Below are 26581 nucleotides of genomic sequence, written 5' to 3'. Positions count from 1 at the left end.
AGGGGGACCATGTCGCCTGGTCTCTCACACTTGTTCCTCTCCTGGTGTGTGTCGAGGGAACAGGCGCCTCCAGTTTATCACGTCTGCTATCTCGCTCCCACGGAGGACGTGACATGGTGGGCGCAGGAGGCCGGGGCGGGGTCCCAGCCCCTCCACACAAACCCTAGCAGCAAGTGAGCAGGAAGAATGGGGCGGCGTGCGGAGGCAGCTCCCCTTCCTACCTCTTTCGCTGCCTCCCTGCTTTCCTCCGCCCCTCTCTCCCGCGGCGCATCCTCCCTCCACCTCTCTCTTCTCCCTCATACTCGCTGCCTGCGGGGCTGCTGTCGGGGGTGGTGTCAACAGAGCCGGCTGCTTTCGCCTGTCTCAGCGATGTGCTGAGAAGCGGCAGCGCCGTGTGTCGCCGTCGCCGCCGTCGCCGCCCTCCTCCTCCTTCTCCTCCTCCTCCTATCCCATCACGCTTGCCCCTAACGGGTCGGTCGCCGGTGTGGAGGATCCTGGCGGTAAGTAGCGGAGCTGGGCGGGGCAGACTCCGTCTCCGGTGGCGGCCGAGGGCGCGGTGACCGCTCCGGGGCGGTGGCGGCTGCGGTCCCTAGAGGCACTCGGGGAGGGAGCAGCGGGGCTGAGCGGCTCCGCTTCGGCGATACCGAGAGCTGCGCTTTGTGTGTCTGTGTAGCCGTAGAGGGTCTGCGTATGTGTATATGTAGATATATATGTGTGTATATATAGATATGTATGTGTGCATATACGTACATATGATTTTATATATATATATATGCGTATATATATAAAAATATCGGAAACGGGTTTGAGGGACGTGTATGTATGTCCTGTTGAATGTCCTCTTGCGGCCACGGTCAGGGAGGAGAAGCCGGGCGCCGTGGCCACCTGCTTGCGGTTATGGCCACGCCGCGTGCCCTTCTTCCTCCCTCTGTGGGTGTCTGTGCGTTATTTGATGTACATCCGCCCGTCCGCGGTCCTCAGGTGCCCCCGACACCTGGTCGCGGCGCTGCCCCCAGCCCAAGGATGGGGATGGGCTTGGGAACCCCCGTGGCGGAGCAGCCGCACTGGCCTCCGGCACTGTGCGTGTGAGGTGCCCCCTTCCGCAGCACCAGCGCAGCAGGTACCGTGGGCAGTTTGGCAGGAGCGCAAACGCCGCCCGGGGCCGCACGCTCGTCACGAGTTAGTAGAAAGCTGCGGCAGCCCAGATCCCATCCTAGACATCCACTCCCACTCAGCCGCTGTCAGAGAACTGAAAATTAACAGGCAGCACTTTCTGTGTGGGTGAAGAGAAAGGGCTATCGTTAAGGGACTTGTTGAAGGGGCCCTGACTTCTTGATTTTAATTACTATTTGAGTAGTTTGAGTGTAGCACAGGCTTGTATAGCTGCCACGGAACTCACTTGCTAGCTTCAGAGCAGTGGCTTTAAAATCCCACATTCTTGATTTTGCTTTTTAGTAAAGTGTTTTCTCGGTCCTGATACATGCAAAGAGCCCATTTGGGAGAATTCTGTTTCCAGAAGGGTTGTGTGGACTGTGCACAGAAGGCTTGGCTCCTGGAAAAACAGTATTTTCTATTTGCTTCAGTCCTTCTGAGTTTAATGGCAGTTTCTTAACAAGTGAATATTAGTCATTTAGAAAGTGTTTTTGGGGTTGTTTTGGTTTCTTGTTTTTTTAAAGTTGCTGATGTTTTAAGTTGGCTTTTTCCTCTGGAAGAGAGGTGGGGTATCATCATTTCACAGGGGCTTGCAATCAAATGCATGAACAGAACTATCCCATGAAGGACATGATGCCTTGGTAGGTGAGGAAGAGACTTGCGTGGGTGAATCCATTTTCCAAACATAACTGTGTTACCAGCAGCTTCTCTGTAGGATTCTATAGAAACAGGATCCTCAAGCTTTGCTTGGACTGAGGGAGCTGCTCTGGCAGTGCTGTTTAGCTTGCTATGTGAATAAAGATGATTCACATAATCATGTTCCTTCTCCTTCTAGTTCTTTAATGGAAGAACTTTTTCTTCCCTTTTTGGGATGAAAAACTGGAAAAAAGTCTTACTGAAAGTGTATGGTCTCATTTATTTATTTATTTTTCTCCTAGAGCTGTGTGAAGAAATTCTTCAGCCATGGATGTATTCATGAAAGGACTTTCCAAGGCAAAGGAAGGAGTTGTAGCAGCAGCAGAAAAGACCAAGCAGGGTGTGGCAGAGGCGGCAGGAAAGACAAAGGAGGGTGTCCTCTATGTGGGTAGGTGGACAGCAGAGATTATGCTGCTGGTCAGTGTACCCTGACATTCATAGCTGAATCCTCATCAGAGATACTCTTCTACAAAAAAAAAACCCAAACCCAAATGTAATCATTCTTAGGAGACCACTGCAAAACAAACAAAAGGAGAGTTGGGCCTTCCTGAAATCCAGTTCTTTGCAGCTGAGTGTTGGTTCTTACATCGCCATGTTGTGTTGTTCTGTGGTGGCACAGCTGTAATGCAGTACTAGATGATGTTGTGTTGTAAAAGCCAAAGTGGGAGGTAGCTTCAGAGCATCTCATAAAACACCTGGCTTTTAAGTGGAACTTTCAGAGAAGAAACTCGAGAGGTTAATTCAGGAATTAAGCATAAGCCGTGATGACAGCTTGGCGTGTTGATGCTAATGTTTTTATGACAGAGTCACCTCTGCATCTTTTGAAAAGGACTTCATGTTCTGTACATACTATTGCAAACCATAGCAGATATTTTCATGTCTTCTGAAGGAAAAGCCACTATAGTTAATGAAGTAGGGCAGGTAGACTCCCAGGTAGCAAAGCAGTTTTTAAATGACTTATCTAGACCACACAAGAGGCTTACACAGAACCTGGTATAAAATTATTTTTGAATCCCAGATCAGTATTTCAATTGCATGATCATCATCTTCACTTGGTAAGTATTGGGCTTTAGAGGACTGTCTTGCAAATGCTGCCATGAAAACTTCACAGGAAAATAATCTGCCAAGACTGTATGAATAAGTGGTCATTAAAAAAAATAATTACTTGATGAACAGGAGAAATCTGTAAAATAATAGAGGGGGAAAGATACCCTTTTTTGTAGATCCTTTCATAGAATAGCTTGAATTGGAAGGGTCCTTAAAGATCATCTAGTCCCAGTTCCCTGGCATGGGCAGGGACACCTTTCTCTAGGTCAGGACCTTTCAAGCCTAGGCTCAGTCACTTCCAGGGAGGAAACATCCACAGCTTCTCTGGGCAACTTGTTCCAGTGCCTCACGGTAAAGAATTTCTTCCTAATATCCAGTCTAAATCTACCCTCTCTCAGTTTAAAACAGTTATCCTATCAATAGACTCCCTGACAGAGCCCCATCTTTGATATAGCCCCTTTTAAATCCTAGAAGAAGGCTATAAAGTCTTCCTAGAGTTGCCCTCTCTCTAGGCTCACCAGCTTCACTCTCTGGTTGTGTTGATTTTTGTACCAGGTAAATTCTGTAACTGTGTGCTTAGGCAGCTGTGCACAGATACCAAAGAGAAGTGAAATGGAGTTGAAAACCAGAGGCATTTCTTTTAAGGGGAGCACTGAAGTTTCTACAATTCCAGTGTCTTTTCAGGACTCCCTCTGCCCTTGCAGGCTGGTGCCAGTGTGTAACAAATTATTTCTGCTCTTTGTAGTTTGGACTACTCATTTAGAACAGGCTTTGCTGCTGAGTCAAGTAGGCTCTTGCCAGCAGAGATGGCAGTCATTTTGAAAACTAATTGTGAAGATGAGTCTATTTTAAAATGTCTGCTCATTTTCTGTCTATCAAAATAGATCTTCTTTCACTGTACATATTGGAATGATTTTTCAGGGCTAGAGATTTCTCTTTTTTATTTTCTTATGGTTCCTGACCATGCTTTTGGAGTCATTGATTTCTGTGTTTAGCAGCTGTGCGTTGTGTGCCGAGTTAATCTTTGTGTCTGACAGGGTCTCTGTACTGTTCTGATAATCTGAACGTAGTTCTGCTTCCAAAGGCAACAGATTTCCTGTTGTCTTCAGAGATGCTTTTGCTGAGATGTAACTTTGGAGGGCAGGTTTGCTAGTTATTTCAAGAATAAAATACTGAGAGCAGCAGAGCTCTGAGCCATGTTAGGGACTTTTTCACATGACTGCTAATAGTGAAGGACCCTTCCCACAGCATATGTCTGCTTTTCACGATGAATGTGCTATATACACATGTTCAGTGATTCAGGTAAAAGAGCCTTTGGTTGGAAGTTGTTTCGAGAAGCTCTGGCAGCTGATGTGTTGGGTGTGTGCTTGCCTGTACCAGCTTGTATAGGGTTACACAGTTCCCCCAGCTGAAGTTTTAACAGGATCCAGTAGGGTTAGAAATGAGGAGCTGGATATTCATCTATTTCCCAAGCACACAAAAGGGGTGGCTCCTCTCCAGAGCAGCCTCAGCTAAGGTTGGTGTGATAATCTCTTGGTTCTGTTAGCTGGTAATGATTGCAGTGCATAATAAGGTGGTGAAGTCCCATTATGAGCAGAGGAGGGCAGCGCACTGCATTTGAGCTCCTGAAAGTTTCTTCCTCATTATCTCTGTAGTTGGGTATTCAGATTATGCTGTGAAAGTTGCCTGACATCTAGCAAAAAAGAACCTAACAACATTGGGCTGAGAGGGACTTGTTTTCAGTGTCAGTGGACAGCTCCTTAACATTCAGCCTTCCATTGCCACTGGAAAATTAATGAAATGCAGAGTCTTCCATCCGGATGCCCTAGGTGAATTGGACTCCCACTGAAATCAGTGGCATGTAAGCATGGAAGATATATATGGACCTTTCTGTTCAGCTCTGTTAGCTGTTACATCTTTGTCTTGATGTTTTGACTCATACAAGCTCAGCATTGTGACCTTTGTGATGCTGTCCTTGTGTCAAACAATGGCCTGATGATAGATTAGGAAGGACTGAGCTGCCCTGTGCTGCATCATGTATGCCATGGATTGGAAACTGGGTCTCTATGTATTCTTCAAGAGCTGTTGGTGTGAAGCAGTGAAGAAACAAGTGGCAGTACTTACCCACAATCACTTTGAAGCCAGGAGCTGAGACAAAAAGGGTGCTTAATGCTATACTGCTCAAGAACTCTTCTGAGCTCTGTGTCATACTAGGGAGCCAAAGTTTTTTGCTCAGTTGACACTTGAGGGCATGTTCTGTGCTCAGAACTGTAAATTTCCAGGCTGATTATTTTTGATATGTTATACTCTAGCAGAGCAAAGAAATAGTTTTTCAGGAGCAGAGTGACGAGCAGTTTACTTCTAGCTATGCTTAGCTGGCACATGGCCTTAGAGTAAAACAGTGCAGTTGTGACCTATTTGGCAAGACCATCCAAATCCCTCTGCTGCACTTGCTTTTCATAAGGTGTCTTATTTTCTTTGGGTAATAGAAAAGCTAGTGAAGTAATCAAGGGGCTCAAGGTCCATCTGGTGGAATAATGGGCTTCAGCACTGGGGAACAAATGTTTTCCTTGGACAATTTCTCCTTCCCGTAGTTGGATTTACATCCCCCTCTCTTTAACTAGCTCTGGCTAAGCAACTCGAATCTCAGTGGGGACACGTTTGTGCTAGTCTGCCTCTCTAAAATCCCAGGACTGAGCTAGATGCTTTCTTTTTTGCATAGTGAGAAAAACGTTAATAATGACATTAAGAGAGTCTAGGGTGTGTTTTTGTTGTTGTGTGTGCCACACATACATAGGCTGTGGATGTTGTCTGCCTAGATTTCAGCAAGGCCTTTGACACCGTCCCCCACAGCAAACTGCTGGCTAAGCTGTCAGCTCGTGGCTTGGACAGCAACACTCTGTGCTGGGTTAGGAACTGGCTGGAGGCTGAGCCCAGAGAGTGGTGGTGAATGGTGCCACATCCAGCTGGCGGCCAGTCACCAGTGGCGTCCCCCAGGGATCAGTGCTGGGCCCCATTGTGAGGGGTTGAGGCAGACCCCCTCCCCACCACAGACAAAAATAATGACTCAGACAAACGGATTGCAAAAGTGATGGAAAGTTTAAATGGAAAGCAGTGAACGTTTACAGAGCCAGAAGCGCAGTGACAAAAGAAATCGCAAAGCAGACCCAGAAACATCCCATCCCCACCTGAGGGTACACCCAAGACCCCCAGGGCTCCTTCTTCTCCACCCCCACCCCCCCCAACCCAATGCTTAGCTAGTCTCAGCTGGCCAGGTCAGAGACTGCCCATCCCCCCGCCTTGGGCCTAGCCAGACCCAAGGCCAGGACACGTCTCCCCCAAGTTACCGGGTGGTGGCGAGGGAAGAAAGAGGAAGTGCCAGACCCTGCACTGGATCTTATAGTGGCACAGGGAATTATAGTATGAAATACCTGGTTTCCTGTGTCCACCCACTGGGCTGGACTTTTGGACACAGGAAGTACCCCTCATATGAACACAGCAGAGGGCACCCAGCCCAAACTGCTACACCCATCCTGTTCAATATCATTATTGATGGTCTGGATAAGGGGACTGAGTCCATCATCAATACATTTGCAGATGACACCAAGCTGGGGGCAGGAGTTGATCTGTTAGAGGGTAGGAGAGCTCTGCAGAGGGACCTTGACAGGCTGGACAGATGGACAGAGTCCAACACAATGACATTCAACAAGTCCAAGTGCCAGGTGCTGCACTTAGGCCACAACAACCCCATGCAGTGCTACAGGCTGGGGTCAGAGTGGCTGGAGAGAAGCTAGGGAGAAAGGGACTTGGGGGTGCTGGTTGACAGTATGCTGAACATGTCCCAGCAGTGTGCCCAGGCGGCCAAGAAGGCCAATGGCATCCTGGCCTGTATCAGGAATAGTGTGGCCAGCAGGAGCAGGGAAGTCATTGTGCCCTGTGCTCAGCACTGGTTAGGCCACACCTTGAGTCCTGTGTCCAGTTCTGGGCCCCTCAATTTAAGAAGGACATTGAGACACTTGAAGGTGTCCAGAGAATGGCAATGAAGCTGGGGAGGGGTCTGGAACACAGCCCTGTGAGGAGAGGCTGAGGGAGCTGGGATTGTTTAGCCTGGAGAAGAGGAGGCTCAGGGGAGACCTTATTGCTGTCTACAACTACCTGAAGGGAGGTAGTAGCCAGGAAGGGGTTGGTCTCTTCTCCCAGGCAAGCAGCACCAGAACAAGAGGACACAGTCTCAAGTCATGCCAGGGGAGGTTTAGGCTGGAGGTGAGGAGAAAGTTCTTCACAGAGAGAGTTGTTGGCCACTGGAATGTGCTGCCCAGGGAGGTGGTGGAGTCACCGTCCCTGGAGGTGTTCAAGAGGGGATTGGATGTGGAACTTGGAGCCATGGTTTAGTAGTCATGAGGTCTTGGGTGACAGGTTGGACTTGATGATCTTTGAAGTCTTTTCCAACCTTATTGATTCTGTGATGCTGTGAAATTGGACATCTTCATGACTGTTTATTGCATTTCAGGGTTGAGTTGTATTATTGTAAAACATTGTTTTTCTCATGTATTTCTATTTAGCTGTATAATTTTATAAGCATCAAGTCAGAAGTGTGGATGGTCTCAAACAATGACATAGAGACAAAACCAATGCATTATAAGTAGGATCATTTCTGTGTTGGTAATAAAGAATTAAAAAAAGGCATCCTATTGCTGGTGTGATGTTAAAGTAGGAGCTGTGAAACTGTCTCTTAATGGTTAATTGCACATTTTTAAGCATCATAGTTCACAAATGGGTGCTCATCTATGAAATTCAGCCAGATTGTAGAATGTGGTAAGGACAAATAGAGCTCTGTTAGGGAAAAAGCATGGAGTTAGTGTTTTCAACAGCTTTTTTTTTTTTTTTCTTTCTTCTTTTCTTTTTTTCTCTTGCCAGTGTAGATGTGAGAAATTGTTTCATTCGGTCTTCAGGGTGGCAGAGTTTGGCTGCTTGCACAGGTCTTGCATTATGTCTCAGCCTAGTCCCAGGTCTAGGTTGCTGTCTTCAGAATTAGTAAGTTGTCACATATGGGTATAACAAGGAGTTCACTGGATGCGACATGCCTTGAATTTTGACCCTGGTAACATCTTCATGTTTCAACATTACCTGCTGTTCAGTGTTTCCCTTGCTGATTAAGAGCTCCCTGTTAGTTTAACCTCTAGGTCTGTCTGTTCAGTGGAGATCTGGAGAAGTGTTTCAAGAAGCAATTGTAAGGGTGTTCTGGAAAATGTGGCTGCGATCTTCTACAAACACATGAGCCTCTGTAGGATGTTAACAGTAATGTGGTTTCTGCGCGTGGTCATCCATGTGAGTTTTCAAACTGGGAAGTTTAACACTGGTCTTAAGATGGCTAGGAAGGCAGTAGGTACAATAAATAAACTGCACAAGTGTTGTTTCCAGGATTCAAGCAGATTTACTCAGTACTCGGTCACCTTTTCACAGTCACTATACATTTATGCAGTTGCTCTTTATTGATGATTTTGCCCTTTCCCTTTAATTTTAATAATCTTAGAAAATACTGTATGCAACTGTGTATAATCTGTATATTCATCCCTCCTTATCAGTCATCTAGTCTTCACCAGTACTTAAGGCCGTGTGTTTTCAACCTAATACTGTTCTTCCTTTAGGTTCCAGGACCAAGGAAGGAGTTGTTCATGGTGTCACTACAGGTAAGACAATTGTCTCTTAATTTCAACTGTTCCCTACATTTGATTAACCAACCATTTAGCTGTTAAAAATTGTATGTGTTTTTTTGGAGAGCACTGCTGTTTATGAATGATATAAAAATTGTATCAACATTTACCAATGTTAATTTTGTCACAATGCCTACACTGTTTTACAATCAAACATGTAATTTTACTATAGTTGCTTTTGTGTGAGAAGGGTTTTTTTAAAAAGACATTCTGAATCAAAGTCACTCTATACTAGGGTGAACCAGGAGGCTAATGAAACCAGATTCCTAAAGACAAGCAAGTAGCTTGTATTTGTAAAATCTGATGAAGCAAGGGGCTCTGTTTTTCTGGTGTGGGTTGGTTTGTTTTTCCCAAAGGTGAAATTTTCTGTGCTGGAAAGTTAAAAACTAGTTGGCATAAAGAGGGGAAATCTTTCTTACTTCTTTATTTTTTGCTATGAGATCTTTGACCTGCAGAAGCTTAAAACCTGACTTGGGTGCCCAGGTTAGTATCGAGGGAGGCAGAAAAGTGGGATCTGAAGAAGAGGAATGGTAGTGTATGATAACTGTGGAGGGCAAAGTTGGGAGGAACTTGGGACATGTCAGGAGGACTTTGCTCCTTTAGGAGCTCACAGTCAGACAGGACCTATTCTAGTGGAAGAGGCAGGAATTCTTGTAATAAATGAAGGAGGGAAAATAACATAGAAGGAGTTTTCTTGATACAGTAGGGACTGTAAGAGCTAGATAGAAAGGAATAACACAGGGAGTGTTTTAATTAAGGTGAACAGTGTCATCAGTATGTTCATGATGAAGTCTAACAGCCCATCCACAGTGAAGCTGGGCTGCAAAATGGAGTTTCACCTCTGCAGCTGGTAAGTGAGCCCTGCCATACAGCTGTGGTTGCTGTCTGCAGCTTGTGTGATGATTCCCAAGCTACCATTAGGCTGCTCTGTAACTGCAGTGTAGTGTAACTATTGTGTGAAGATGACAGGGTGAGGAGCAGTAGTGGTGCTCCCACCACTGCTGTTCCTTGCCCTGCCATGACTTCAGTGAGAGAGGGTGACTGATACCAGCTGTAGCCATGCTGACTGATGGCTTGTGAGCAGGTGTGTGGCAGCAGACCGGGCCTGTCCTCTGCTTCTCCCAGCTGAGCCAATGCAGCCCCACAAGCAATGTTCCTGTTGGAATACATGGTGCAGCCACCTGAGCTTCAGGCTATGGGGGGTGTGGGGGTACTCCCTGAGAAGGAGGGTGAAGGCCCCTGCAGGGGTGTGACATGGGGGATGAGCTGCTCTGCCTGGGGGCCGAGCTGCAGGAGGAGGTGCATCTTGGAGTCTAAGAGGATTGATGGATGGAGCTGTGCTCTGCCATCTCAGTTGCAAGCAAGCCATCTCACTGTGGTTGCTACAGAAGTAAGGCCAAGATCAGTTATGTTTCAGGAGGAAGGCAGCATTAAGGGGGCTATGGAGGGGAGGAAGCAAGTTATTGTATGGAGCTGGTAAGAGCAACCCTCTCAGATACCTTTACAGAATAGGTACAAGGCTCTGGGTATGGTAGACAATATACATGATAAGGTAGGAGGACCCTGTGTAAGAACCCAAGGCAACTACTCAGAGCAAGACCCGCATTAAGACCAGTGCTGAGAAGAAACAATGGCAAGTTATGGTCATTGGTGAATGGAGCACAGGCACCTGTTTGTAGACCAGACCCTCTTTTCAGTGAAGTTTGCTGCCTCTCTAAGCCCCAGGTAGGGATGCCACTAGGTGACTGTTGCAGCCACTGTCCTTCTGGGACTTGCGCCAAGTGAGTGATTCTCTAGCCAGAGAGTCAGACACTGCGAGGAACAAACCAACAACATTCCTGAGGAAAGCTACTGCAGAAAGCAGCCTCCTGACATGTTGGCACCTTTGATCGGAGCATGTTTTAGTTTATACATATTGCTGGATCCTAATGGTTAGTGGGTCAGTGTGAGAGATAAAGTATATAAAAATCAAGTGCTTTGGGCAATAGATTTTTGATTAGGGAATTTGGCTAGGGCTTTGGTTTAGGGATGCTGCCAGGGGTATGCCTGGGACTTCTACACTCTGTTGCTGCTGCTTCTGTTAAGGGCTGCTGGGACTTGTTCAGTAAGTGGGACTCTGAAACTCTGTAATGCTGGGGATTCTACAATGCTGTAATAAAGGACTCCTGAGAGGACTTGAGAGATTCTCTGCCCTCTGCATTTCTGGAATTCCCTTGCTAGAGCAGTAATGGGGTTCATACATTCATCACCCAATGGGACCTCATTATCAGGGGCTACTATGGCTACACCACCCCTCTGAAACAGGGGTGTGATAGGTAACTAGGAAGCTTAGTACAACCTTCAAACCTGATCTTTCATGTAGGTACTAATGATGTTGTGACCAGAAGTGCAAGGTTGATCAAAAGAGTTTTCAGGGCCTTGGGAAGACTGGTAAAGGCTTCAGGAGCACAGGTACTGTTTTTCTTCCAGAATCTCTCCTCATTACTGGAAGGAACAGACATGCCCAAGGTATCAATACTTGGCTCCAGGACTAATGCTCCTGCCAGAATTTTGTGGTTTACAATCATGGAAGAGTCTTGAAACACAAGTTAGATTAAGGCCTGATGAAATCCACCTGTCTCAATGAGGAAAATGTGCTTTTGCTTGCAAGCTGGAGTAACAGGTGGAGAGGCCTTTAAACTGGTACATCTGTGAACACAGAGAATTCCACCTGAACTTAATACCTGAATACCAACTGAGCTCTTAGTAGTTTTTCATCCCAGCCTGAGGTATGTTTCCATCAATGTGTGGTGCAGTTTCACAGCTGTGCTCTGCTGTCTCAGGTGCAAACAGCCCGGCTCACTCTAGTTGCTACAGAAGTAGGGCCAAGATCAGTAATGTTGCAGGAGGAAAGCCGCACCTGTGCTCTTACTTGCTGATCCCAGCCTGAGGTCCATTTCCATCAGCACACTGTGCCGTTTCAGATGAGATGTGCTTGCTGCGTGCACAGGCACTGCCACTGTGGTATGGACATGCCATCACTCCCAGGGGTCCTAGAAGACTGTTGTACTGTCCTACTGGAGCTGTTTGGGTGGGATGATAGAAAGGAAATAGGAAAGAAATAAATTTCAGACTTTAAGTAAACTGATTGGTATTTGTCACAGTTGTGAGGGTTCTCAAAAGCTGGTTAGAGCTGTCTTGTGTCTCAGCACCAGCAACACTTTCAAATTTTGAAGTTAATGTTGGGCATGTGTATTCCTGTTAGCATTTCTAAACTGAAAAAAAATCCCAAACCAGTAGATTTGCATTTTAAATTGACTTTCAGGAATCATTTGAGGTCTGAACTGCAACCAGTAACCAATAATTTGTCAATTAAGAGTATTTTTAGTAACAAAACTAAACAGAACATCTATGAAAGTCCTTCAGAGTTTAGCCTCAGGCTGAACATGCATGCTGTTGTTAGGTTTGAAATTGCAGCTTATTAAACCTCAATCAAGAGAACTTATAAGAGGGGTTATTACTATAACCAGTAGAGGACTGCAGTAGAATGAGACTTGAGGCACATATATCTAATACCATCACAGATGTGGGAACAGCAACTGACAGCACTAGCAAGGAAATTAATAGAGGTGGTACTCACCAAGCAGGGCAATAGCAGAATGAAAGTCAAGGGCATTTTGCACGTCTGGATTTCTCCTACTGGTAGGAGTGCTTTTGCAAACCTGTGCTATGTGTGTAGTTCACTTGATTTATCTTCAAGGCAGTGTATGAAAGGTTTTTCCCAGTATCTCTGGCGTCAGCTTACTTGTGTTACATCTGTGTGCTGGTTTTGGATGCAGTACAGTTTATGTTCTTCATAGTAGCTGCTGAGGAGGTGTGTTTTGCATTTGTGCTAGAGCTGATAATACTGAGATGTTTGAGTTACTGCTGAGCAGTGCTTACACAGTGCCAAGGTCTTTCCTACTTCTCACCCAGTCACACCAGGGAGTTGGCTGGGAGTGCACAAAAAGTTAGGAGGGGACACAGCTGACCCAAACACTGACCATAGGGATAGTCCATAATAATAATAATAATAATAATAATAATAATAATAATAATAATAATAATAATAATAATAATAATAATAATAATAATAAACCAGGTTGGATGAGACCTTCAAGATCATCACGTCCAACCCCATCAAGTCTCCTCCTGAACACCTCCAATGATGATGACTCCACCACCTCCCTGGGCAGCCATGCTCAGCAATAGCATGGGGGAAGGGGTGAAGATTGGCTGGGGGCTACTGCTCAGGGACTGGTGGTAAACAATGGTTATCACTTGCATCAGTTGTCTTAGGGTTTATTTCACTCTCTCTGTTGTTTTCCTTTTCATTACAACAATGAGAATTACAACAGGCTGAGAAATGGGTGGGTTGGGGGCTGACAATGGCGTTGGGAACTAGATGTTTTATATTGCGACATCCATAATACACCCAATTTCACTCCATTTCTTTATTGGTTTTGAGGTGCATTTTGTAAAAATCTTGATCTGGTGAAACTGATTGTGACTACAGGCAATGAATGCAGTGCAACCATCCTTCAGCATTTGGTCAGAAGAGTAGCAGATAGGTCATCCTTTGTCAGCATCAAGCCCGCAGTGTTTGTTTCTTTTCAGCATTCTCCCACTCTATGTCTATTGGAAAAGGGAGTTTTCAAAGCAGTCTGTCACTTCTATGAAAAAAAAATGAACAGAGGAAAATTCGTACAGAAAGGACACTGCTTTATACATTATCTAATAGGTTAGGTTTTCTTCCCTTCTCTTCTAAAGAAGGAAAGAGACAGGAAAAGTAAAAAGCTGTATCAGAACTTACCCAAAATACCTCTTGTGTGTGTGTGTGTTTGGGTTTTGTTTCTTGAGTAAATATCACTTTAAACTATATATTTGCACATTGCTGTTTTTTCTTTACAGATCTCTGTTTGAGATCTCTTCTTGTCGTTATAAATAATGTGAAAGTGTTAACGAGTTTCCATCTGATAGTGTTGCTCAGTTTGGAAAGACTCCATGCACAATCAGGTCTTACCATTCTTTGGAAGATAGAATGTGTTGCCAGGACACACACCTTAAGACACGTGTGCAGGACTGATTCTCCTGTATATACTTTATATGCAGAATCTAGAGCTTTTTGTAGCCTGTAGCTGGTAATAATCAAATGGGGCCTCCAAAAAGATGTCTTTCTGCATTTCCTAGCATTATGTCCAACCTTGCCTGAGGGCAATATTTGCTTTTCAGCAAACCCCACTTTTGTTGGGGTTTTTGGTTGATTTTTGGGGGGGGGTGGGTGTGGGTTGTTTTTTGGTCAGGGTTTTGGGTTTTTTTGCTTTGCTTTCATTAGTTTTTGGGTTCTGTTTGTTTTTGGTTGGTTTGGTGGGGGCTTTAGTTGGCTTTTGTGTTATTTGTTTGGGTTTGGACAAAAATATGGCAATGATATTTATTGTTATTTTGTATTTTATCAGCATGAATAGGTTGGACAATAGGAACAGGTTTTTTTCTGTGTTTAATTTCAGGCAGTGTTCAAGTCCATTGCTGCCCTGCTCTGCAATGAAAGTTCATGATTTTGATAATAAAATAAATAATAATCGGTTACTAACTTTTCACTTCAAGTAGGAACAAACATTAAATGATCTGCCTCCATTTTCAATCAGGAGATAATTTATTATTTGCTTTTGTTTTATTAAAAATCATGTGTTAGATACATTTTTTACCACTCCAGCTTTTTTGCAATTGCTGTTATTTTATTTGTCATAGCCATCTATGCTGTGTGCCATGTGATATGGACACCTATCCATAGAAAGTCTTTTGCATGTGTTTCCCCATCTGAAAGGATGGCCTGTCTACCAAGCTGAATGCATCCCCTGCTCATAAAAGGTGCAAATAGGTTGATAAATACATTTTATGGATCCAATGGGATCTGGGCTGCAAAAAGTTACATGACTATACACTGAATGTTTTTCACAGAATCACAGAAAACATCTGGTTCGAAGAGACCTCACAGCTCATTCAGTCCAACCTTTGACCCAGCACTGCAGGGTCAACACTAAAGCATGGCCCTAAGCACCAGCTCCACACCCTGCTTAAACACCTCCAGGAATGGTGACTCCAGCACTGCCCTGGGCAGAACATTCCAATGAGAATCTTCTCCATCCTGAGAACTCTCTCTGGGAAGAAATATTTCCTAGCATCCAGCCTGAACCTCCCCTGGTGCAGCTTGGAACCATTTCCTCTGGTTCTGTCCCTTGCCACCAAGGAGCAGAGGCTGCCCCCTCCTCACTTCAGCCTCCCTTGAAGGAGCTATAGAGAGCAATGAGGTCTCCCTCAGCCTCCTCTTCTCCAGCCTGAACACTCCCAGCTCCCTCATAGCCCAGGTGCTCCAGGCCCTTTTCCAGCCTCATTGCCCTTCTCTGGTCAGGCTCCAGCCCCTCAATGTCCTTCCTGGAGTGAGGGGTCCAGAGCTGAACACAATACTTGAGGTGTGGCCTCCCCAGTGCTGAGCACAGGGGGAGGCCCTGTCACTGCTGCCCACCCTGTTTCTGATCCAAGCCAGGGTGCCTTTGGCTTTTTTGGCTTTTCTTGGCTTTTGAAGAACAGTCCCTTTTTCAGATGAGTACATGTGGGTTTTGCTGGAAGTCTGTCTGTGTACCTTTAAGGCAGGAAGTCATCCCATCTTTTTCTCTAGAGCAGCTGTAGTGGAGTGCAAGCTGCTGTCTGAAAAAGCCCATGGGGATAAATGAGTAGAAAGAACCCAGTGATGTTCTGAAAGGTGGAATGGCAACTGCTGATCTATGTGTAAGCTAAATGTGTTGTTGTTTCCCTGGGGCTTGGACGTTAGCTGTTAATCCAGCTTGTTTTAGCATCTTTGGCATTCAGTCAGTGGATTAGTACATTATAGATGGACATATCAGAGGGGCAAAAAGCACAGAGAATCGGATAACGGTTTGTACTTTAAATTGATTAACAGTAGCTTTGCCTATTGAGTATATTTTTCAAAAAGAAAGCCAAAACAATCAATGTTTTTTGAGTTAAATGTAAAAAAGTCTTATCTTCCATACCCTGTAACATTCAGCAAGCATTTGGGGAACTAACGGGATGTGTGTCCAAATGGGGATATATTGAATGCAATTATTATGTGTTACAGAGTGAGTTGGGCATAGTGAAGGCCCTGAAGTAAGAAGTTTTCTTCCCTAAAGTATAGCCAGACATGAATGAAAAATGTGAAATGTCTGTCATGTGAAAGAGGTTGAGCCATAACTTAGGGTGCACATTTTTTACCTCTGCTGCTCCAACATTACCAGAGTGTGCACTTGAGGTACGTGAAGTGTAATGGCATTTTGGCTTCTCACAGTGTTGGGCTGTGAGGGATTGATAGGCTTTTCTGAAAAACTTACAGCTCCCAGAACCATAACGTGGGTTTGTTTTTTTTCCATCTTCTGTTTCTGCTCAGTGGCTGAGAAGACCAAAGAACAAGTATCTAATGTTGGGGGAGCTGTAGTGACAGGAGTGACAGCGGTGGCCCAGAAGACAGTGGAAGGAGCAGGGAATATTGCTGCAGCCACTGGATTGGTGAAGAAGGATCAGTTGGCCAAACAGGTTTGTTTAGTGTCTTTTCTAAGTGAAGAAGTGAATGACGAGTGGTCTCTCTGAACTGAGGGGCAGATGGAGTGTTTTCTTTTGTGTCTGTCAGCAGCATGCATGCAGGATGATCTCTGTTAATACTGAACAAATGAACAGCAAAGAAAATCTCTGCTGTTTATAACTTGTATTTTGAGTGACTTGGAGGATTTGGGAACTGGAGTAGGGTTAGGCATGGAACTTCACTACTCTGAAAAGCCTTAGCAGATTTGGATCACAGTTTAAAGTGTGATCTAGTGGTGATTCTGAACTTGGCAGCCTCTAGTGAGGGCCAGCTTCTGTAGGATCACTGTACTCTTGCATATGAAGATAACTATTTTTCCAAATAACTTGGGATTGAAAAGCAACCTGCTAGAGCTCAAAGGTCAAACAGCAAAACTCAGGTTTAACAGTATGATTTGTGTCCTCTGTGGATGAAGAACAGAGGGATTTGTGCACTAATCCATTGTCTGGATCGATACTTTACATCTAAAGTCAAGATGTATCTGGAGAATTGCTGTCTTTCATTAATACGGTGACACAAACTCAAAAATGCTTCCAAACGATTGTGAATTCTTCAGTTCAAATTTGCTTTAGCTCATCCTATAAAACACTAGAGATATATTTATTCCAGCACCAAGATAAACATTAAGTACGTGCACAATACCAAGTGTTACTATGCTTTTGTTGCTGATATGCTGCAGTTATAATCCTCCACTTAGACTAGGCGAAAGGTAGCCTCATATAGCTGGTGGAAATGATGCTTTCTAAAGCATGCATATTGTTGTTTGGAGAGAAAAAATAACCCAGAAGAGACAGATGCTTCCTTTTGTGCTGTTTTCTGTATAAACTTTCTGTGTTAGAAAAAAACTAGGATTATTAAGCATATTGGTATTTGCACGAAAGTACAGGTATCACGTGGATTTGGCATGGAGAAGTTCTGTGTTGTAGCTTATTGACAGATAATGTCCAGAGCTGTTAAAACTGAATCCTTAAAATCTCTTCTTTACATGTTATTGAAGTGTGTTGCTGTCTGTTTGACAAATCCTATTGCTGCTTTAGTTCTGAGGAAAAAAGGAGTATTAATGTTGTGGTAGGCATTCACCTTGGTCTTGAGTCTTGGAAACATCTGACAAGCAGTTTTGTTCTCTTTCAAAGCAGGTTTCCTGAGGGGCTTTTTGGTCCTTTTCTGTTCAGCTATAAGTAAAATCTTGCTTTAGATGTGGCCATGGTCCTTTAAAAAACTATGTTGGAGATTTGCAAAATGGAGTATGTAATGAACTGCCAGTGGATACAGGAGCATGGCATGGCCACGATAGTCTGTCCCTCCAGGTTCTGCTAAAACTCCTTTGTGGCTTTACACGAAGGCTATCCTTTCTGTTTGCAGCTCTTGAAACTCAAGGTATCATCCTTTCTGGAATAGAATAGAATAGAATAGAATAGAATAGAATAGAATAGAATAGAATAGAATAGAATAGAATAGAATAGAATAAACCAGGCTGGAAAAGACCTTTGAGATCATCGAGGCCAACCTATCACCCAACACCATCTAATCCACTAAGCACCAAGCACCCCATCCAGTCTCTTCCTAAGCACCTCCAGTGATAGTGACTCCACCACCTCCCTGGGCAGCACATTCCAATGGCCAGTCTCTCTTTCTGGGAAGAACTTTCCCCTTGCCTCCAGCCCAAACCTCCCCTGGCACAGCTTGAGACTGTGTCCTCTTGTTCTGGTACTGCTTGCCTGGGTGTGGTAGGTTGAGAGAGGGCCTAGCTCTCTCTCCCCCACAGAGTGAGAAACCACAGCTAAATTCAGTCGGAGAGAAAGCAGACTCTATTTACAAGCATATATGGAAAGCAGGTTATATATAACACAATATATACAGGTATTTACAATATATACACAGAAATATACAGCAAAGAGAAATAACACAACAAAAATCCCTCCTCAGGGAGGAATTCCTACCCTGTAACCCCCCTCTCTCCCCCCCTACCTCCCTTTTTCCCCAAAAAGGGGTTAGAGAGAAAGAAAGGCAAGTTATTAAGGAAAAGAATCGTTATAAAGCTTTCAAAAGCCCATGCAGGATTATTTTTTTGCTTATCTCAAGGCCAACTCCAGGTAGTTCGCAGAGAAGCAGGCAGGGAGAACAGGCTGAAACCAAAAACTCCCAAACTCCCAAACCAAACTCTGAAAAAATTCCAACTGCTCTACAATTTAAAGTTGCATTTTGTTCATCCACCAATGAAATTCGTTTAGAATATCAGAATGTTTTTGTTCTAGTACCGAAAACATTTAGCCAGTGTCCCAGTACTGTCTGTTCCTTAAAGGCACAGCCTCAAATGATCACACTGGGAGAAGAGACCAACCCCCTCCTGGCTACAACCTCCCTTCAGGGAGTTGTAGACAGCAAGAAGGTCTCCCCTGAGCCACCTCTTCTCCAGGCTAAGCAACCCCAGCTCCCTCAGCCTTTCCTTATAGGCCTTTTGCTGTTGACCATATCTAATATTTTTTTGTCTTAATATTAACAAATCTTTATGAAGTATGAAGCAAATCTCTGCTGATTTTCATTTAATTATGTTTTGTGTCTTGTGAAGTTTAAATAGTCATGATGGCTCTAACAGAATAAAAGCACGTCTGTGAAATGAAAGAACATCCATAATGTATATGCATATTATTCTACAGCCCTATAAACAGCATAATTATTCTGAACTGGTACTTTATTCTTTAGATACTGAAACCCTTGGCTGTTTGGCTGTTGATACTGGTATTTTTAGATACAGATTCTCAATCCTCTGTGCAGAATAGCCAACTAGCTGATGAGTATCCATGAGCTCTGCATCTCTGTACTGGCTTTGCAAAGGATGAATACACTTTCAAAAATAGGAAAAGTCAATCATGTAAAGATATCCTACAACCCACTATTTCTGCATTCCTGTGCAGTTCAGAGGTACATGAGATTGATTTTGCTCAGATTTTCCAGGTAAACTGGCAGTTGGGTGGTGACCAGGTGTGGACATTCAGAAAACCTGTGGGATACAGGTCCCTTGTAGGAAGCAGGGTGGGTATTTCTGAAATGAGGGGAGGTGTCAGCCAGGCATACCTAATATTGATCTAGCTCTGTGTATACCATCTCTAGAAGGCTGTGCTTCTCAAGGCTGTGATGTCTCTACTCTACTCTAAACTGGGCATAAACAGACACAACTGGCAGATTCATTCCTTGAGCTTGAGCATGGCTAGCAGTGCCTTTGGCAGAGCATTTTTTCTTACAGACATCTGTTTGAGATTGTCCTAGAATGTGTATCCCATGTGCAAACACCTTGCTTAAAGAGGAGGCAAATCAAGGGATTTTACAGGGAATTGCAAATAAAGCTTATCCACTAGAAGCAGTTAGAAGCATGATTGCCGACTAATGGCTGTTGCTGGGTGGTGGTTCTACTAGTGATCTGCCTGCAGTCTTGTATGGTGACTGGCATTCTTTGTGCTGTGATGGAAGGTTGGTTTTGACTTTGAGTTGTAACATTTCCTTACCTAAGGATGCAATATTCACTGAAAGGAAGTACTGTGCCACAGTACTTCCCTACTGCATGGAAAATCCTTCAAACATTTTCAAAACTGATTTCTTGATGCTTTTTTTTTTTTTTTTCAATAAGGTTCCATAAATAGGTCTGATGGTGAAATTTGGATTTAGCTGGAAACATGGATTTTGAGACCATATTAATATTTCCAGATTTTCTGGCTATCCTTGGACTCTGAGTGCTTGGCTCATTAATGGATCACTGTTCTCCATCTTTCCAGTCCAGAGGAGAGTTGATTAATCTTGAAAAACTTAGCTCAGAAACATGAAGGAAAAGCTACTGAGCAGAGGTATCCAATTTCCTTCTTCAGAAAGGAAATAAAGGAGTTTTTCCACCTTTCCATTACATTTTGTGCTATTAGCCAGTTGATGTCCTGAAAGTATAATAGACCCCAATGAAAAGCAGGACAGTAAGTGCAAGTCACATGAAACTAAACTGTTGATCTTTTATTAATCTCCTAGATGAATAGAGCATATTATGAGTGAGAAGTCAAGCCTTGGATTAAGGAAAATAAACTTTTAATAAGTTTTTTTTTGGCATGGCAAATGCTGAAATAACCTCCACCTAATTAAATTCTGCAGTTGATGGCTTTCTGTAGCTGCTGAAGAGCAAGCAGGTTGTGGGGTTACAGAATAATAGAATAATAGCAAGAACCAGCTGCCCTCCTCTACTTCTTGCCTTTTATGTTTCTAATATAAGGTCACAGTAGAGAATAGACAAGTTTATGAATAAATGTGTATAATCCAGCTCCCTAGCAGGCCTGCCAAGCAGACGGAGGTCTAACCCACTACACTTGAGCTAAGCAGTGCCAGTTCTGCCTTGTGGTGCAAGGCAGAGGGGTGGGATTTTTGGTTGTAATGTGACACTCTGGCTTTGTCTGTAGGAGCAATACTGTGATTTCTGGCAGGATAACTAGCAGACAATAAATCATCCTCAGGGAAGCCAGTGCTTGAGATAATGTAGAGCAGAAGGCCTGCTCAGGCAATCAGATAATACATGCTTTCAAATTTCTAAGTACCAAGATGTGAAGAGCATGTAGCTTGGGAGAGGTGTTACTTTCTCCCATTTTGTCTCTTGCTCTATGCATATGTATGGGTGACTGCTGCAAAACAGAAAACATACTTAGCAGCCATTAGGTACATTTCCCCTTTTAATGTGTGTTTTTAACGGGTTGAGAATAGAAGAATGAGGAGAGAGATTCCCCATTAGGGAATCCACGTTGCTCAGAAACAGAGTCACAGAACCACAGAATTTACCAGGTTGGAAAAGACCTCTGAGATCATCAAGTCCAACCTATCACCCAACGCCGTCTCATCAACTAAACCATGGCACTAAGTGCCTCATCCAGTCTCTTCTTAAACACTTCCAGGGATGGTGACTCCACCATCTCCCTGGGCAGCACATTCCAATGGCCAATCTCTCTTTCTGTGAAGAATTTCTTCCTAACATCCAACCTAAACTTCCCCTGATGCAGCGTGAGACTGTGTCCTCTCCTTCTGTCACAAGATGCCTGGGAGAAGAGACCAACCCCCACCGGGCTGCAATCTCGTTTCAGGCAGTTGTAGAGAGCAGAAAGGTCTCTCCTGAGCCTCCTCTTCTCCAGGCTAAACAACCCCAGCTCCCTCAGCTGCTCCTCATAGGGCTTGTGCTCTATGAGTCACAGAAGACCCCTTTTAAAAGAAAGCATTTGTTAGCTGTTGCTTTGAATTCATGTGTGGTGGGTTAAAATTTCCCAATTACATTAACTAGGCATGACCAGCTCAATTGGAAGCAAATGGAAGCTGTATTTACAAAGCAAAAATTACACTCTCCAATGGAATGCAATGCTTATGTACAAAATACACAGGATTTACAATATCATACAGGTATTTACAATCAGGGGAAAAAAGAAAAGCACGGAAGCCCCCCTGGTCAAAACAGCCAGGGAAAGCTGCTCCACTCCCCCCAAAACCATCTCCTTTCCCCCTATAATTAGAAGAAAAGCAGAGAGCTGTTAAGAGGAATGTTACTTCTTATCTGCAAGGTCAGCTGGCAGCAATAAGATTCTCCCCAGCCAAGCAGCTGGAGAAGAAAAGGAATGCAGCGGAATGTGTGAGATTGCGAGGGTACACGTCACACATTCTGGCCAATGAAATTCGTTTAGAATAATCTTTTGTTTTTCTTTTTACACCCACTCGTGAATTGTTTATATTTTTCTACTTTTCTGCTCTAAATCTGCAGCTAAATTTTAAAGGCATAGTCTAAAACTGCCACATCATGTCATGAATGTACATCGCTCATTGATTGTAGTGTAGCTGGATTGGTTTATTGTAGTAGGGCTTTTCTTATTGATCTCAGAATTAACTATGGTGTATTGTATTAAAGCATCTGTAACAAATCAATTCTGTAAAGCTAATCCATATTCTTGAAACAGGAAACTGGGCATCCATATGTAGGCTATGTTAAGGACTTGAATCTGCTTATTATTCAAGGCTCCCCCTCCTGACAACATGTATATTTTGTGATGAGAAAGCTCAGGGATCATCTAGGTTGCACAGAGACATTAATATCTTTACACTTGTGAAATTAGATTATAGTCCTGTATGAATGCTCTCTATTGGAATGTGAGTGGCTTTGATTCGATGGCTTGTAGTTTGTTTCCAAAATAAATTCCACAATGCTGAGGCCACTTAATGCAATTTTATGAATATGATTCTGTTTTGCTTTCATGTTTTGACATGGGCAAGCCCCCATGTAGCATAATATATGTTGGTACTGCATAGTAGCACTGAAAAAAAACAACAGTTCAGAGTGCTTGAAGTAGACGCTAGACTAGTTTTATAACCAGGCTTGTTTGGGTAAAATATGCTAATCATGCCCACAGAAAACATGTTGATAAATAGGAAGGCCACAGAAACCAGCAAGGAAATCCCATGGTTTTATTCTACCTTTGTTTTACTTTATGATGAGGTCTTAACTGTCAGTTCCTTCGTGGCATCTATGTGCACATGCTGGTAGCACTTCTGGACATGAGTAGCTTGATTTTAGGCCATTCTGAACATCACTATTTGAAATATTTAAAACTAGACTGGGCGAGATAGAGATGAATATGCACATAAAAAGAACAGTACAAAGAAGCAATGATGAAAGATGGATGACTCCAGGTGGGAGTGCTAGAGTGTGTTTGTTGGAGAGAGAGAGTTGAAGTGCTGGGAAGATTTGGGATTGTGAGCTGTACTTGGCTTCCCTGGTTAGCAGAGAAGGTGTCTTTCCTGCTGTGGGGCATCTTATCAGTATTTTTTCTCAGATAGCAGTATTTAAAGAAAGGCCATCTCCTCTGCTGTGTCAAACCATTTCCGTGCTGTGAACCCAGCAGAACTTGAGCTGAATCATGAGGGAACACACATTCTGACCCTGTACTCAGCACTGGTTAGGCCACACCTTGAGTCCTGTGTCCAGTTCTGGGCCCCTCAGGTTAGGAAAGATGTTGAGATGCTGGAAGGTGTCCAGAGAAGGGCAACAAAGCTGGGGAGGGGTCTGGAGCACAGCTCTGTGAGGAGAGGCTGAGGGGGCTGGGGTTGTTTAGCCTGGAGAAGAGGAGGCTCAGGGGAGACCTTCTTGCTCTCTCCAACTCCCTGAAGGGAGGTTGTAGCCAGGTGGGGGTTGGTCTCTTTTTGCAGGCAAGCAGCACCAGAACAAGAGGACACAGTCTCAAGCTGTGCCAGGGGAAGTTTAGGCTGGATGTTAGGAAGAAGTTCTTCCTAGAAAGAGAGATTGGCCATTGGAATGGGCTGCCCAGGGAGGTGGTGGAGTCACCATCTCTGGAAGTGTTTTGGAAGAGACTGGATGAGGCACTTGATGCCGTGGTTTAATTGGTCATATGGTGTTGGATGATAGGTTGGACTCTTAAAGGTCTTTTCCAACCTGGTTAATTCTACTCTATATGAGTTTAAAGGTCTTACGAGTTTTCCTGGTTTCCTGATGGCTTTCATGCTGTGAGATAACAATTTAATGCAGACTTATGTCCCAGTCTGCCTGCTGCCTTCACTACATCTGATCATATAATGGGTTCCTGTGGAGGAATTAAGCTGAGGAGCTCTTGGGTAGCACCATATTGCTACACAGAGTAAGTTTTGGTGCTGGGGCCACTCCAGCTCCCTTCCACTTCCTATGTCCTCCATCTCCATTCACTAGCTGAGCTAACCACGGCAGGTTTCAGGCTGCTGTGGTTGTCTGCCCCATGCATGGGTGGCCGTTGTGCTGTGCACATCTCCCAAGGGAGCACAGGACTGGATCTGGCTCAGTGTCCCAGTCTTGCCTATGCATCCACCTGTGGGGTTTTGTGCAGTACTCACAGAAATGGTTTTGTGTTTTTTCTCCTACTTTAAATCGTTGTCAGTCCACCAGGAAGGTGCTGTTTGCTGAAAAGAGTTTGTTTAAGTTCATTTGGGGATAACTCATATTTGTGCCAACTATTCCTTTTCTTGCCCATTGCTGCATAAAAGATTTGGCTGGTTTTAAATGGAAAAGTTTTATGTGACTCCTTGACAATTGGGAAAGTCTGATAGTGACATTTTGGTGCAAATTAATGTACAGGTTTTATAAGCCTGCAAACATTACTGGGTTACAGCATCTTCTGCCATGTTTTGGTCTTCCTTGCCTTTCCTGGCCAAGCTGAAGAGTGTAATAAGCCTTAGAAGTTAAGGAGCTTAAACATGATTCATTCAGTGCCCGTCTGGAAGTCATTCTCTTCAAAGGGTTTGTAATGAGAGCTGGTGCCATTTGCTGCTGGCAGGGTTTTTGCAGCTAGCAATGCAGGTAATGTATGGTGCTGCAGTGACATTGTGGCAAAGCACTGCAATGGCTGCTTGTCTGCTGGTCTCTGTTCAGCAAAGCGCTGCAATGGGATGCTTCATGGCTGTGAGTGGCAATTTGAGGCCTGATTTGATGTGGGGATGAGGGTTTTTGAAACGTCAATGAAAAATTATTCAGGACTGAAGTGTGGAGAAATTTCTGTGGAGAAATTGATTAATCTGTATTTTCAGGCTATCGATCAATCCAACACCATCTCCTAAAATAACCCAAAGCAAATAAACCCATCTGTAGGTTAAGAGGGAGGAGGAAGAAAGAAAGAAGGCAGAATACTTTTGTTAGACTGATCTGTATATTAATAGATAGGAAGTTTTGTGACTGTTTTAGGCTGTGCCTTTAAGAAAGGGACAGTGCTGGAACACTCTGGCTGAATATTTTGAAAACAAAGATAGGTCTAAACAAATTTCACTGGTAGATAGGTAAAATGCAGCTTTAAGTTTTAGTTCAGTTTGAGTCTCTCTCAGTTCCAGTCTGTTCTGCCTTTCCAGCCTGTCTGCTTCTGCCTCCGAGCAACAGCAGCTGGAGCTAACCTTGAGAGATAACAGATAAGAAAACTAATCCTTGCATGCGCTTTAAGCTAACAGAATTGTCCTCCTTAATTACCTTTTCTCTCTCTAACCCTTCTGGGAAAAAAGGGAGGTAGGGGGAGAGGGGGGTGGGGGGGAACCCTCCTCTGGCTGGAGGAGGGAGTTTTGCTCTGTATTACTTTCTTTGCTGTGCATTTCTGTATATATTGTAAATATTGTATATTGTATATATATTCACTGCATTTCATCCTGCTTGTAAATATAGCTCATATCCTTTGCTCCTCCAACTGAGTCAGCTGTGGTTTCTTTCTTTGTGGGGGAGGGAGAACTGAACCTTCTCTCACCACCACAAGTTTGTCTGAGGACTAGTGAGCACATACTAGTAGCATATGATACACATAATTTTGGTGGCTATTGCGACCACTGATAGGACTTCCTAAAGTCCCTATGGGTTAATAGATAAGGGCTTGTACATAGTCTGTGGATGGCTGGAACTTGAAAGCTGCTGGCACATAGCAAAAGAGATGACCTGTCTTTTCTACAGTAAACTGTCATTAAACTGTCTGGCTCTTTTCTGCTGCTTTCAGCTGTGTTAAATCTGTTCCTGAGAGGAAGCTGAGTGGCCTGTGCAAGGATTATTGGTAATTTTTCAATTTTTAAGTACTTATTTCAAAAAAAGTGTTTCAAAAGCTTCCATTTATCTGGAGACTGGAATTTGTTACTAGAGAAAGCTTACTGAATGTCGTAGAAATACATCTGAAACAAGTAGATTGCAAACCTTGTGTGGTTTTTCTTTTTTTTTTTTTTTTTTTTTTTTCCCCAGGGGCATGTCTTAATGCAAACTATTCCCTGTGAGGAAGCTGGAGGTGTGAGGTGCTAAAATTGTCCTCATAAAAAACACAGTTTTTGCAAGGGTGAAGCAGGCAGAAACCCAGATTGTGAAATGCATTGGACGTGTTGATTGTCCTCCTGAGTTTTTGATGTTAGCTTTCAGAGCTGTGTGCCTGGGAGCTGTTAGCATGTGCCTAGGTGGCTTGCCAGGTGTGGGTCAGAAAAGTCAAGATGAAGATCAGGGTGAGGAGACACAGCCAATAAAGAATGCCTTTTGCTGTGCATAGTAGGTTAACTACAGACAGAAAGAGGAGCAGTCTGTAGCTCTGCTTCCTTCAGAAGCACATAAAACAGGATTTGTGGCTTTGAAGCCACATAATCCTCCCTCCTACCTCCCACTCCGTCCAATGTGGAAGGGCCATCGCCTAAAGCAGCTGATACCCTGCCAGTATTACTTTAGCCACACATTTCTTCTTTGGCACTGTGGAGCAAGGCAATGGCTCTAGGTATTTTGTTTTGGGCTGACGTTTACGTTGTGAAATGTAATCTTTTCATCATGTGC

General features: G+C 44.0%; 1 protein-coding gene across 1 annotated transcript; it reads left to right on the top strand.

Annotated features, from left to right (window-relative positions):
* The first annotated feature begins 432 nt into the window (after positions 1 to 432).
* SNCA (synuclein alpha) lies at positions 433 to 25799 on the top strand. The gene is made up of 5 exons (XM_054163269.1): positions 433 to 500; positions 2093 to 2236; positions 8544 to 8585; positions 16069 to 16214; positions 25776 to 25799. Exons 2-5 carry the CDS (start codon positions 2116 to 2118, stop codon positions 25782 to 25784), a joined length of 318 nt encoding a protein of 105 aa, XP_054019244.1. The 5' UTR covers positions 433 to 500; positions 2093 to 2115; the 3' UTR covers positions 25785 to 25799.
* The last annotated feature ends 782 nt before the right edge of the window (positions 25800 to 26581 follow it).

This window comes from Dryobates pubescens, chromosome 1 (genome assembly GCF_014839835.1).
Source record: "Dryobates pubescens isolate bDryPub1 chromosome 1, bDryPub1.pri, whole genome shotgun sequence".
Lineage (NCBI taxonomy): Eukaryota > Metazoa > Chordata > Aves > Piciformes > Picidae > Dryobates > Dryobates pubescens.
Note: the sequence above shows the minus strand (reverse complement) of the source record. Positions and strands in the feature narration are given on the sequence as shown.

What these genes read in the sequence shown, in the direction of transcription:
- SNCA (XM_054163269.1), top strand. Translation starts at nt 2,116, where the DNA reads ATGGATGTATTCATGAAAGGACTTTCCAAGGCAAAGGAAGGAGTTGTA. An exon ending in GGAGGGTGTCCTCTATGTGG is followed by an intron (nt 2,237 to 8,543) that starts GTAGGTGGACAG and finishes TTCTTCCTTTAG; the next exon opens with GTTCCAGGACCAAGGAAGGA. An exon ending in TGTTCATGGTGTCACTACAG is followed by an intron (nt 8,586 to 16,068) that starts GTAAGACAATTG and finishes GTTTCTGCTCAG; the next exon opens with TGGCTGAGAAGACCAAAGAA.